This window comes from Pecten maximus, chromosome 11, assembly GCF_902652985.1.
Source record: "Pecten maximus chromosome 11, xPecMax1.1, whole genome shotgun sequence".
Taxonomy (NCBI): Eukaryota; Metazoa; Mollusca; class Bivalvia; order Pectinida; family Pectinidae; genus Pecten; species Pecten maximus.
Window position 1 is genome coordinate 6,966,784 of NC_047025.1, and position 14,463 is coordinate 6,981,246.

The following is a 14,463-nucleotide window of genomic DNA, read 5'->3' on the forward strand; positions in this document are numbered from 1 at the left end:
AAAAGACGTTTTAAAACTCAACCTGAGAGGGAAATGTATGGAATATAACGGCAAATCTTCTTTGCAAATCGCCGCTGCCTTTGAAGTTATCACTGTGCGGCACTGTGCACGTGCTTGTTTCTTTGATGTGTCAATCAAATTAGACTCCACTTTATAGCGGGCACTTATTGCGGGTTGCGATTAAATAAATAATATTTTAAAAATGAGGTTTTAATATCACTTTTCAGCGTTTTATAAGGAAAATAAAATGAAAAACTCAACAATTCCAACAATCTTTTTCTATTAGCCAATTTTTCTGATCTCTCTGCGGGCAAGCCTCTTTAAACTGTTTACCATATTTATCTGATAAAATTAGCCCTTCTCTTAGTGTAAAAGTTTAGTATTGAAGTTTGTGGAGGGTGTATTTGTGAACAACTTAAAGCTTATTGTACTATTTGAAATTGATGACTCTGCAAAAATGAAGAAGGCGCTTATTTGAGGATAAATATAGTAATGATAATTCAATCACAAAGTTCTTTAAACAATAAAGAGAAGGAAACAATGTTCAGAATGCAGACTCTCATTCATGCACAACTGAAGCAAGCTCATTCAAATAAAATTTTACAATATTCAATATGAATTCAAAAGAATATTTTTGTGAAATAGATATGCCTTGCTCCTATTTTAATGGAAAATGGAGCTAAGCACACAATTTGGTCTATGTGCAATTTTACAAAAACTCCAGAACAAGCCTTAATTTTACATTTCTTTTATTGTTTTTTTAAGCAAATATCTAAGCCTTTCGCTATCATACCTTAATGAATTTCTGGGCTATTTCCCATTTCATCTTGGCGATCTCCTCTATTAGGTCATGCAACAAAAAGCCAATGAGACCAACAAAGAAACCAATCAATCCCATGATGATCCACCGACCTAAGTTATAACTGGAAAATAAAGCAAATAAAATGTGTTCTTCCTTTTTCAATTTTTTTTTTGTCATATTTGACAACTGTTTCAAATTTCCATGGGGGTATTTTGTGTGTAAAATTCCAAGCCCCAGAAAATTCATTTATATACCTTCTTTGGATAAATGGATCATTAAAACAAACTTATACTGCTCTTTCTGTAAAAACTATACTTCGTAATTTTATTTTTTGAAGTTATGAAAAATAAAGAATTTTTACTGATAATTAACATCTGAAATTCGGGTAAACTTGTCTCTTTGTTTTATCATAAGATGGCAGTGAACGAGCCTTCGACATTCCAAAGACATTTATTCCAGGGTGCAGAAAGAAAACATGAGGAACATTTACATTTAAAATCCCAGAATGCACCAGTCCTTTAAGTTTACCTAGATGGCCCCTGGCGTTTCAGCCACTTCCTGTACACTTCACTGTTTGAAGGGAGATAATCATGACTATCATATGTCCCGAGAGTTTTCTTCTCCTCATCTGTATATTTATGTGTGATGTTCAAAGGTTCGTAATCTCTGCCCTGGTCATAAAAAATGTACAATATTTACATTGATGAAAAAAATCTTTAGTAAAATTTTAGTGAACTTACTTGTCCAAAATAAATAAAGTTTGCAAGATTTTCTTAGGCAATTATAACTTCAAGCGCGAAAAGAGCCAAAAATAACATTCCTATGAAAAAAGCTAAAATAAGATTCGTATGAAAATATGAATTTTTAGAAACATGTTTACCTGGTCAAACAGTCCAAATGTGTCATCTTGAGGGTAATAAATTGCATCATCTCTAGGTGGTTCCACAGAACGAGCATTTCTGTTCCACACATGGCGCCTCCGAATAGATGAACCTTCAACTTCATCTCCAGATGAATCCTCCTCAGATGGAGGAATATATGCACTCATAGTGCCACCTTCTTCAACAGGCCTACAACAAAATAAAGATATTGTATATCACATAAACTATTTACAAAGCTTTTTCTTTGGGGCTTTCTTGGCTGGTAGTAAGCCCCATGGCATTTTCAATCAATATCATATTTAGCAAAATTCCCAATACTTGCAGTTTACTCTGGAAAATTCCGTTCCCAAAATACCAATTTTATTCCAAAAATGAGGCAAAACTTAAACACAAACCAGACCAGCGGGGAAAACCCTTTAAATTTAGACAACTTATTTGTTCTCGGTGCTATGATGAAATCTAAATCAATATCTGCAGCTGAAGTGCAGTAGACAAATTGAATGAACATGGGTAGACAGGAAGCATTAGTGATCGGCTAATTGGTTCCATTTCATAAATTGACAATCAAATGGAGTTATGTACATTATCAATAGATAACTGATTATAATCAATTTCATAGATATTGTTAGGCCAAAGAGTAATTTAAGTTGAATTGTGTCATCTTGTTGAAAATTTCTGAAATATAAGTATATATAAAAACTACAGTTGGAGGCTTTATATTGTATGTATTAAATATTAAAACCTGCAAACATTTAATTCTAACAAAAGCAATTCAAGTCTGTGAGTTTAAGATTTCATCTCAACAGACTAACTTAAAATAATACTTATCAAGAGCTTTTATTAGACAAGAAATGTGTTACTTCTATTCTCTATACTTAACTGATTAATAAATTTTTTGCAGTGATTACTTTTTTTTTAATTTTTTTTCATATTCACAAAATTCAATCAATGGTCCATTAAAATCTACAATGTAATATTTCACAAATGCATTTTCGTCGAGATATTGAAAAATTAATATAACTGTGAACAATCTCCTCCCCGAGAGGCAAAGAAAGTTGAGGAGTTTATGGATGCATTTTGTATGTAAAAGTTCAAGGAGTAGTAGTGTGCAGCCAGCGATTGGGTGCTCGAGGGGAGTGTAGCCTACGTATACTGTAGTACAGATTTGGACATTTTGGGGGCAGTTCTGCAGTACAGTCGAAATGCATAATACACTACAATAGGTTTTCTCTGTCAAGTGGACACTAACTAGCTCATTTGAAATGGAAAAATTAAAAAACAGGTGAATACACAAATCATTTCAATGATCAGTGTCAAATTCGGATACATCAAAACAAACCTACATCACGAATTACCTCCCTTTGCAATTTTGGTCGCGTACCAAAAAATGTCAAACCTTTTAGCTTGACTCTTTCCGTGACAACTGTGGGTGTCATGTCACGTGTTGAAGTTTTATTTAAGTAGAACGGAAGTCTGATGCTGTACCTACCTAAGCCTGGTGTAGTTGTACGTATATCCTGCCGTTTTATATCTCAAATAGACACAGATAACGATAACGGAGAGGACCCCGTCGTCCTCTGTCAACACCAAAGGTCAAGGCTGTTAATACCCGAAGGGGACGTAACTCTAATGTCTAAGTTCTACTTTCGTTTTGTTCGAGACCGTTCAGATACATGTAGAAATTTTAAATATCGTTTTGTCTTTGCATATGTAACAAGGTGAATTGTACATACTTTGTATTTACTATATATGTTATTGGTTTCCTAATGCTTAGTATAGTAGTCGTGGATCACATGATAATCACGTGATCTCGAATATTTTGTATACGCTATATTAGTGTCATTTTTACGAGTTAGTTTTATTAACATTTCTAATATAATTCAGATCATCATTGATATGTACTAAAATTAAGGAAAATGTAAAACATTAATTTCCGGAACCTTCCGATCTATTTTTGACCAATCGGGTTGGAGTTTAAATACAGTTTAAATACAAGGCCTTTGTTACTGGTCAGTACAATATCAGACAGCTGACAATCAACAGGTGGATCAAGTTTTCAAGTTTCTCCAGTAATCTATTCCGGATCAAAATATATATAATTGTGAGTAATACATCTATTTATGATTTGGTATAAGTATTTGCAAAATAGTTAGTAGATATAGAGACCATTAGATCGTTTTGTAAATTCGTTTTAGCTATACATGTATATGTGTTGATTTCTATTTATATGTGGTGAATTATATTTATAGATATAAAGCTCATTGCAAGTGTCTATGAGTATATTAATAACCTGTATATGATAACACACGTGATGGTGTAATGGATAACACCGAAGCTTTATAATTGAATCCAAGTCTCGTATTTATGAGATCGAATCCCGGAGACTAGTAAATTTTATTTATGTTGTATTTTATAATATTGAAATGTACATTTACTCACATGTTAGTGTGTGATTGAACACTTGTATATTTGTTATCACAGGTTGTTGAAATCAATTCACAACAAGAAAATGTAACGGTGAACTCCCATCTTTACCTTACTTAGGGTGAGTTATACTGTTGTATTAGATTACGTTAAATACTATTGTCGTATTATAACATACTGTCACTCACAGGGTATTTTATGACAGGTATATAAGTTCATATGTAATCTGAACGTACATGAAATGAATGAGTATATGTAAGTGTATGAATAACTTGATTAATGTAATTTAGTGAATGCAATTACATTATTATCAAAATGTTATCATTTACCATTCTTTTATTATTTTTATCATGAATAATTGATTTGTCAAATATATTGTCTGCGAGGAACTGAATGTTTTTCTAATATGTTTGCAGACAAATGCCAGAAAACACGTGATGGACAATAAATAACATGGAATGAAAACATCTTGTGTATGTGATTTTTACATGTGACATTTTGGCGTCGTGGACAGGATTCCATCAACAAGAGGCATTTGATGAGATGGGACATTGTGGATTACGGTTATCATTGCTTACGTATACGGATATCATTGATTGTGGATATCATGGGTTATGGATATCTTGAATAACGGATATCATGGATTCCGGTAGGACGTACCAGGTGGACACTGGATACTGGTGATTGATTGGACAGTTCCAATGACGAAAAGAACATTTTGAATATTTAATTACGTTTAAAATTAGTGTTATGTATCATCATTGGTAAGTTAGTCTTTTCTATTAACTATTATCACTTGCATGAATTTAGATTTTTTTTCACCTGTAATTACCTGTATGTTATTGTGGTTGTGTATGATATGTTTCTATGACTGAATCCAAACTTAGGAAGTTTTTGACCAGGCCTTTCAATAAACCTGATTTGGACCGGATACAGCACAGTGTGGCAATAGTGTTGAGTGACAGCAAAGCGTCCTATATTAAAGATCATTTAGAGGACCAAAACATAAACATTTTGTGGTGGTACAAAGGAGGAGCTAGGACATCGAGCCAATTTGAATATCTCAAACAGCGGTTACCAGCTGTTTTGAACAAATACAATCGTGTTACTCTCTACGTTTGGTTGGGAACATGTGACCTTAGTAAGAAAATTCCATCAAAGAGGTTGATAGAATTAAATCACGACACATCAGAGGATGCGTTAAGCGACATTCGAGCTGAATATTCAAAATTTGTGGAATATTGTGAAAAACTGCCTAGGGTAACACTTGTTTTTTTGGAGCTGCCTCATTATTCTATTTCGCAATGGAATCATATTAAATGTCAAACAAGTATAGAGGAATACAAAGAACAAGATCAGGAGTTATTGGTCAGAGTTGCTTCTGTAAATACTCATATTCGAACCTTAAACTCAGCTACAGGCATTCACTCACCGAAATTTGCATCGGATGTGCTGAACAATAGGAAGAGCAAAGGAAAACAACATTATTATTCGCTCAATCGGAAATTGTTGAAGGATGGAGTACACCCAGTACCACTTCTAGCACATGTTTGGATGCGACGGTTACTTATTCGCATGTACATTGATTGTTTCCGTTAACATTATACATTATCCATTCGGGGTCGGGGTATTGTATTGGTTGTTATGTGGGATGTTTCTCGCTACTTCCTGTGCATTACTTCTTGAACTCGTGTGGTACGTATATCATCTGGACGGAATATCATTGTGAACGAACTGTAACAAAATGGCAGAGCTGAAGGAATTAAAGGCGGAATTGGATAGATTAAGACAAGAAGTCCAACGAATAGACAGTGAGACTGCGCGCGCTGACAGATTGGAGAAAGAATTGTTGAGAACCAAACGGGAATTTGAATCATATACCAGCTCTCCGAAAACTGTCTACATTAACAAAAACAGAAAATTGGATAAATTCTCAGGGAGACCTGTAAAAGAGACAGATCCAACAGCAGAAGAGTGGATAGAGGATGCGATACACCATTTAAAAACCATCACCGGAAGTGACGCTCAAGTAGAGTTTTTATATGCGCACTTACAGGGACAAGCAAAAGACGAAATTCGTATAAGGTCAGAAACTGAAAAATCCTCCGCAACAAAAATTTTGGAAATATTAAGAACAACATTTCAAGAAGCCGAAACTGTTGGACAGTTACAACAGAGGTTTTATCAAAGAAATCAAAACAAAGGAGAGACTTTACAAGAATATTCTTTGGTGTTATTGAAATTGATGGACAGAATTGTGAAGAAGGATAGAGTCATAGTCGGTGATAGAGACTTGATGTTAAAAGAAAGATTCACAGATGGTGTGGTTGACATTCAGCTGCGGCGGGAGATGCGCAGATACATGTTTGAACATAAGGATGTATCCTTTACTGATTTCAGGCAGTTAGTAATTCGCTGGACGGAGGACGAGACAATACCATCTCGACATAAAAGCGTGTCTGTCTCGGAACAGGAAGTGTGTGTCACTAATGATGAACTCAAAACTAAAGAGTCCTCTGCTACATCAGCAGTAACTGCCATGTTGCAAAGTCAACAAGAAATGCTAGCGAAACAACAGCAGCAATTGGACGCACTTACAAAGCTAGTAGGGGGCGGAACAAATAGCTTTGTTAAAGGAACTGGTCGAGGCCGAGGTAGAGGAGCAATAAAGTGCTATAACTGTGGAGGTCGTGGACATGTTAGTAGGGAATGTCCTACAGAACGAAAACCTGGACAACAACAGAAACAGTATGGTAGTAATGGTGGACACCAATATAACAGAAAGCAAGAAACAGGAAAGCGGGATTTAAACGCCCAGAACCCACTGTAGGGAGTCAGACAGTGGGGAATAGTTCTCTTGGCTCCAAAATAAAACAGACGGTGTTAAAGAATGCTATCGGTGAATGTCCGGAGATAGACGTTTTCATTGAAGGGGAAAAGGTCAGATGTTTGATTGACACAGGCTCGCAAATTTCGACCATTACCGAACATTTCTTTAGGAAATTGGTTGGGAAGAAATCCGAGTTGATAGATGTTACCAAATGGATGAGAGTTACTGGTGCAAACGAATTGGAGGTTCCATACATTGGATATGTTGAGGTCGACATTGACATCATCGATCGGAAGGTATCCGGAGTTGGCATGTTGGTTGTGAAGGATCCGACGGATTTCCACGGAATCAAACGCAAGGAAAGGGTTCCAGGTTTATTAGGGAGTAACTTCTTTAAATTGATGAAAGAAGTAACGAACACTGACAAGGAAAAGTCGACAGGAGAAAATGGTACCAGCGATCAATCCTGGATGGAGATATTAGCTCTATATGAGATGTCTGCAACCACAGAGGATGATCGTGTCAGTTTCGTGAAAATTCCCGGGAATCAGTCGATAAAGATACCTGCATACTCCATGAAAGTAGTTACCGGAACAACTCGTCAATCAATACACAATAAACCATATACTGTTGCTATTCAAGCCATACAAGGAAACAGTGGTTCGCTGCCTAAGAACATTATCGTTGTGGACACTTTCAGTGAAGTCAACAATGGCAGAGTTCCTGTCAGAGTTGTGAACCTTGGAAGTGAGGATGTATGGTTACCCCAGAAAAGCCGGATAGGAACAGCACATGTCGTGGAAAATTTCACCGAATGTACGACTTCAACGTCATGTAACATCCAAGTTACGGAGTCTGAAATTAATGTTCGTCTGGAAACCATCGAAAACGAGCCGGTACCGGATGAAATTACAAAATTGGACCAATTATCGTTTACTATAGACGTGGGAGAAGTTGATTTAACACCAGAGCAAGAGAAACAAGTAGCTCAGTTGTTTTACAAATACAAAGATTGTTTCTGTCAGAGTGATGAAGAATTGGGATATACAGATCTCATAAAACATCGTATTCAAACCACGGACGAGATTCCTATCAAAGTAGCTCATCGGCGCATTCCACCTTATCAGATGGAGGAAGTGAGGGATCATATCAACAAAATGTTGCGTCAAAATATCATCCGGAAGAGTACAAGTCCATACGCTGCGCCAGTAGTACTCGTACGAAAAAAGGACGGTAGTTTACGGCTTTGTGTGGATTATCGGCTCCTCAATGACAAAACCATTAAAGACGCATATCCATTACCAAGAATAGAGGAGGCTCTAGATGCATTACATGGTGCAAAGTACTTCAGCTCTATGGATTTAGCGCAAGGCTATTATCAAGTGGGTATTGATGAAAGAGATAGTCATAAAACTGCATTCCGGGTAGGTACAGGAGGTTTATACGAGTACAATCGTATGCCAATGGGACTCTGTAATAGTCCTGCTACTTTTCAACGATTGATGGAGGCGTGTATGGCGGAAGCAAATTTTGATCTACTGCTGATATACTTGGACGACATACTAGTATTTTCGCCGTCAATAGAGGAACATCTGAAACGGTTGGAGTACGTGTTCAGCAGATTAAAGGAACATGGATTAAAAATGAAAAACAGCAAATGTCATTTCTTCAAAAAGGAAACCAAATTTCTTGGGCATGTTGTTTCTGAACGAGGAATCGAAACCGATCCTGGAAAAACAAAAGCAATTTCAGAATGGAAATCACCAACAACTGAAAAGGAATTACGCTCGTTCTTAGGTTTATGTGGGTATTACCGTCGTTACGTCAAAGGATTCTCTAGTATTGCTGCACCGTTACACGAACTTCTCACAAAGCAGGACAAAAAGGGAAGAAAGTCATCATCAACGACAGATAAACGACAATTTACCGAGAAATGGAACGACAAGACAGAGAACGCATTTCAAACTCTGAAACAACGGTTAACCGAAGCACCGATACTTGGTTATCCGGATTTCACGAAGGAGTTTATTCTCGAAACGGATGCTAGCTATGACGGATTGGGAGCTGTGCTATCACAGGAACAAGGACAACAAAAGGTTGTCATTGCGTACGCTTCACGGAGTTTAAGACCGTCAGAGAGGAATATGGACAACTACAGCTCAATGAAATTGGAGTTACTAGCAATGAAATGGGCAGTCACGGACAAATTTAGAGATTATCTATTAGGCCGATCATTTACCGTATTCACTGACAACAATCCTCTCAGCTATTTGAAAACAGCTAAGTTAGGAGCAACGGAAATGCGCTGGGCAGCACAACTTGCTCAGTTTGATTTCGTCATCAAGTATCGATCTGGCAAATCGAATGCCAACGCCGATTCACTCAGTAGAAATCCCAAGTTATCAGAAGAAATTAGAGTTCTTTTGCAAAATTTAACAAAAACAACCCGTGTGTCAGAGGAACTACATACAGTTGAGATAATGAATGCATCTGTTACTGTAACAACAAACGAACAGCTCGCTACAACATTAACGTTTCCTGAGTATTCCAGAACGGAACTTCATTCACGACAGTTGAATGATGAAAACATTGCAATTGTTTGGAAGTGGTGGAAAACGGGACACAAACCCACAGAACGGCAAATACGTCAGGAACCAAATGTTGCTCGTAAGATACTACGGAGGTGGGGTAGATTAATTGAGGAAGATGGAATTTTGTGGTACAAAATCATGGACCCAGAAATTGGCAATAATTTTCTTTTCGTAACTCCTGAATCAATGAAGTCTCAAATTTTGGAATCGTTGCACAATCTATCAGGACATCAAGGAATGGAACGCACTATGTCGTTAGTTAAGAAACGATGTTATTGGCCTGGATTGGAAAATGACGTTCAAAAGTGGATTAAACAGTGCGAACGATGTATGGTCGCAAAAATGCCCGTACCGACAGTCAAACCCCCAATGGCGCATCTCTTGGCTTTTCAACCAATGGAAGTTGTTGCTATAGACTTTACGCAGCTAGAGAAAGCGTCGGATGGCAGAGAGAACGTGCTAGTTATTACGGACGTTTTCACAAAATTTACATCGGCAATTCCAACTAAAGATCAGAAGGCAACGACAGTGGCGAAAATTCTTGTGAAAGACTGGTTTTTGAAATTTGGCATACCAAACAGAATTCATAGTGACATGGGTAGAAATTTCGAAAGTAATGTTGTCAAGGAACTATGTAACATTTACAATGTCAGGAAATCTCGGACAACCCCATACAATCCAGAAGGGAACGCGCAATGTGAACGCTTTAACAGAACAATGCATAATTTGTTAAAGACGTTATCACCAGAAAAGAAGCGGAAGTGGCCGGAATATCTTCCAGAGTTGGTCTACAATTACAATGTAACCCCTCATGCATCAACAGGGATATCACCATTTTACTTGTTGTACGGACGGGATCCGAAATTACCAATTGACCATGTATTCAGGCGACCTCAAGATATTCTCACTGGGACTGTGGACGAGTGGCTCGAATCACATCACCGTCGTATGTTAGAGTCCAGAAAATTAGCAGAAGCATCATTGAAAAGGAAAGCTGAGGAGAGATCGGACTATATGAACAGGTCTACTAAAGAACATTCTATAGCTATCGGATCTCGGGTTTTTCTTCGAAACCATCCAGCAGGACGAAACAAGATACAGGATGCGTGGAAATCGACACCGTACAAGGTGGTGGGTAAACTACAAGATAAAGTTTATCAGATACAGCTTGTGGACGGTGCAGGACCAGTAAAATCTGTGACACGCAGGGAAATTCTGGACATTAAACAGCCTGTTGACGGTGATAGTTCTGATGACGGAAATGCTGAGGACAGCATTAAAACAGCTGGGGGAGGTGACATAGATTCGTTAGGAAAGAATCGACAGGAAACAAGTGGCATGACGTCACCGAATGACGTCAATGAACAGTCAGACACGAGCGAAACTGAGGACTCCGATGATAGCGTCTGGAACGTGTATAATGAACCCCTCCCACAGAGACACGCTTCTGACAAAGCAGGGAAGGGGAGTCAGGAAAAACGTTCAAGTGTTGACAGTGTAGTAAGAGACAGAGATGAAACGTCACGCAAACATGTAGAACCTACAGAGATTTCCAATGTAGGAATCACGCGAGAAGAGTTGCGTCAGCGGCATAGTGACGTCATAACAGACACTGAATCTGAGACTAGGGTGGAAGCGGAGAGCCAAGCGTCAGGAAGGAGGATATCAGATCGCCGGACGAAAGGACAGCATTCTAATCCTCATCGTCTTCCTAAAACGGCAGTAAAGTCTACAGCGTCCATGAACGACAATGAGATGTCGGCGTTTGTTAGGCCTGGTCTTCCTCCTAATTTTCAGGATTTCAGTCAAGCTATTGCTATGTTAGGCACATCTCTGAGTAGTTCGTTAGGTCGAACATTGCAAGAAGGTTTTAATGATTTTTCATCTTTTAATAAGTGATATGTGATAGATTGTCCATATGGACATGAAGGCTTCTGATGTTTTTTTAGTATACAAACAAAATAGTTTTTTATCAAGACATACTTTTTGCATATTAATGTATTGAACACATCATTGGTTAATACCGGTTGGAATGTGTGTAGTAAATTCATTTTTCGCAGCTTAATTAGCTCGGATATGTTTTTGAAACAATAATACTTTAATGCCGGTTAAATTTTGAAAAGGGAATTAAGAATTAAGAAGCAGAAATATTTTTTTTGTAATTTTTAAGATGATAGGTTGCTGTGGCATCAACCTTAAGCAGGGAAGAATGTAACAAGGTGAATTGTACATACTTTGTATTTACTATATATGTTATTGGTTTCCTAATGCTTAGTATAGTAGTCGTGGATCACATGATAATCACGTGATCTCGAATATTTTGTATACGCTATATTAGTGTCATTTTTACGAGTTAGTTTTATTAACATTTCTAATATAATTCAGATCATCATTGATATGTACTAAAATTAAGGAAAATGTAAAACATTAATTTCCGGAACCTTCCGATCTATTTTTGACCAATCGGGTTGGAGTTTAAATACAGTTTAAATACAAGGCCTTTGTTACTGGTCAGTACAATATCAGACAGCTGACAATCAACAGGTGGATCAAGTTTTCAAGTTTCTCCAGTAATCTATTCCGGATCAAAATATATATAATTGTGAGTAATACATCTATTTATGATTTGGTATAAGTATTTGCAAAATAGTTAGTAGATATAGAGACCATTAGATCGTTTTGTAAATTCGTTTTAGCTATACATGTATATGTGTTGATTTCTATTTATATGTGGTGAATTATATTTATAGATATAAAGCTCATTGCAAGTGTCTATGAGTATATTAATAACCTGTATATGATAACACACGTGATGGTGTAATGGATAACACCGAAGCTTTATAATTGAATCCAAGTCTCGTATTTATGAGATCGAATCCCGGAGACTAGTAAATTTTATTTATGTTGTATTTTATAATATTGAAATGTACATTTACTCACATGTTAGTGTGTGATTGAACACTTGTATATTTGTTATCACAGGTTGTTGAAATCAATTCACAACAAGAAAATGTAACGGTGAACTCCCATCTTTACCTTACTTAGGGTGAGTTATACTGTTGTATTAGATTACGTTAAATACTATTGTCGTATTATAACATACTGTCACTCACAGGGTATTTTATGACAGGTATATAAGTTCATATGTAATCTGAACGTACATGAAATGAATGAGTATATGTAAGTGTATGAATAACTTGATTAATGTAATTTAGTGAATGCAATTACATTATTATCAAAATGTTATCATTTACCATTCTTTTATTATTTTTATCATGAATAATTGATTTGTCAAATATATTGTCTGCGAGGAACTGAATGTTTTTCTAATATGTTTGCAGACAAATGCCAGAAAACACGTGATGGACAATAAATAACATGGAATGAAAACATCTTGTGTATGTGATTTTTACATGTGACACATATAAGTTACATCAATCCAATGTTAGTGTACACTGTAAAGTGTAAAAAATATATTATGATGTTCACGCGTATTCCATAACTAATTAAGATGTTTTCATGTATATATATATATATATCTATTTATGGAAAACCAATAATATCATTCATTCTGATGTCACACTGGTCAGAACTATAGATGAGGCCACGCCCACTGGTGGTCTGATAATTATTGGTATATTCATAGCAATGACAAACGAAAGGCACCGCGGGAAAGAGAATACTTCAATCTTCATTTTGGTACATGACATTTAAAATTTGGTCGAAAAATAAGGAAGAAATTGACTATATATTAAAGCTGCCTATTGTACAGTGATGCATAGACAAACCACCAACGTCAGACCACCAGTGGGATGGGATAAACTGGACATAGTGACATCGCTTATTACTGTATGAATGGGCTTATAAAAATATTTAATAGTCTACTACACATTTTTATCTGTCGCTCAATAAATTTGATATAAATTATCACTCCATGGCCGGAATACATGCAGGGGCCATGTCTATTATCGTGACGAACATATTACCGTGACGTAAAATTGCAAAGAATATTGCAAGCATTTTTATGGCGTCTTTTTCAGCGATTGATGTTCTGGGTAATGGTACAATGTAGGTATTATTTTTATAAAAACAAAAGCTTCTGGTCACATATAAGCAGAGACGTACAGATGTATATACCTGATATACAACTGTACAAGTCTCTGATTTAAGTAAATATTTACTTTTCAATATACCGCAACATTTTACATCACATTAATATGTACGTCACGATAATAGTCATGGACTCTGTATATGGTCTGACGTACGTGAACAGTAGCAAACATTACAGTTGTAGCGGAAAAGCTTTTGAAGTCAAAAGTGTAGGAGGCCGCGGTGGCCACGTGGTTAATGTGCCCCGACACTTTATCAATAGTAGGTCCAAACCTAATCAAAAGTGTAGCTATGGGACCTATGATCAATGAATATCGAGTTTGTATCTCCGTTATATTTCAATGTCTATAAAAATGTATATTCTTTAAACGGAGATGTCGAGTCGACTTTGCAATCATTACAGAAAAGAAATATTTCGTCAGGATAGAAATAATTGATCAATTCCTATACATATCTCTAATGAATTTATTACATAATTATTAAGAATTGTTGATATATGGAACAGTTGATTACACTCTGTTTAGAGATAGATAGCACACTACATTTTGAGGTAGCTCTATATACATGTATGAACAATGTACACATTATTAAGAATTGTTGATATATGGAACAGTTGATCACACTCTGTTTAGAGATAGATAGCACACTACATTTTGGGATAGCTCTATATACATGTATGAACAATGTACACATGATTGTTTCAACTGACTTGCCTTACTTGACTACTGGTTCTGGCTCCGCTCGGGAACAATTAAAGGGCCATAACAGCACTCCTCCAACAGACACGGTTTTGAGAGACCCCGTTTGGCTTGGCCCTGTGTTGAT

At 36.6% G+C, this 14,463-nt stretch overlaps 1 protein-coding gene and 1 long non-coding RNA gene across 4 annotated transcripts in view; one reads left to right on the forward strand and one right to left on the reverse strand.

Annotated features, from left to right (window-relative positions):
- Positions 1-3,284, reverse strand: part of LOC117337246 (chloride channel protein C-like) — a 33,509-nt gene extending 30,225 nt beyond the window's left edge. For both annotated transcript variants that reach the window (XM_033898134.1, XM_033898133.1), the window contains exons 1-4: positions 3,173-3,284; positions 1,683-1,872; positions 1,331-1,473; positions 794-923 (exon numbers count right to left, since the gene is read on the reverse strand). In XM_033898134.1, coding sequence (XP_033754025.1) covers positions 794-923; positions 1,331-1,473; positions 1,683-1,850 — 441 coding nt within the window. In that variant the 5' untranslated portion in view covers positions 1,851-1,872; positions 3,173-3,284. The remainder of the gene's footprint in view (positions 1-793; positions 924-1,330; positions 1,474-1,682; positions 1,873-3,172) is intronic.
- Positions 3,285-3,395: 111 nt separating this feature from the next.
- LOC117337857 lies at positions 3,396-4,572 on the forward strand. Of its 2 annotated transcripts, XR_004534907.1 has the most exons (3): positions 3,396-3,784; positions 4,165-4,228; positions 4,524-4,572. It is a non-coding gene; the product is annotated as an uncharacterized LOC117337857 (long non-coding RNA). The 2 variants fall into 2 exon arrangements; XR_004534906.1 differs by having other exon boundaries at positions 4,165-4,572.
- The last annotated feature ends 9,891 nt before the right edge of the window (positions 4,573-14,463 follow it).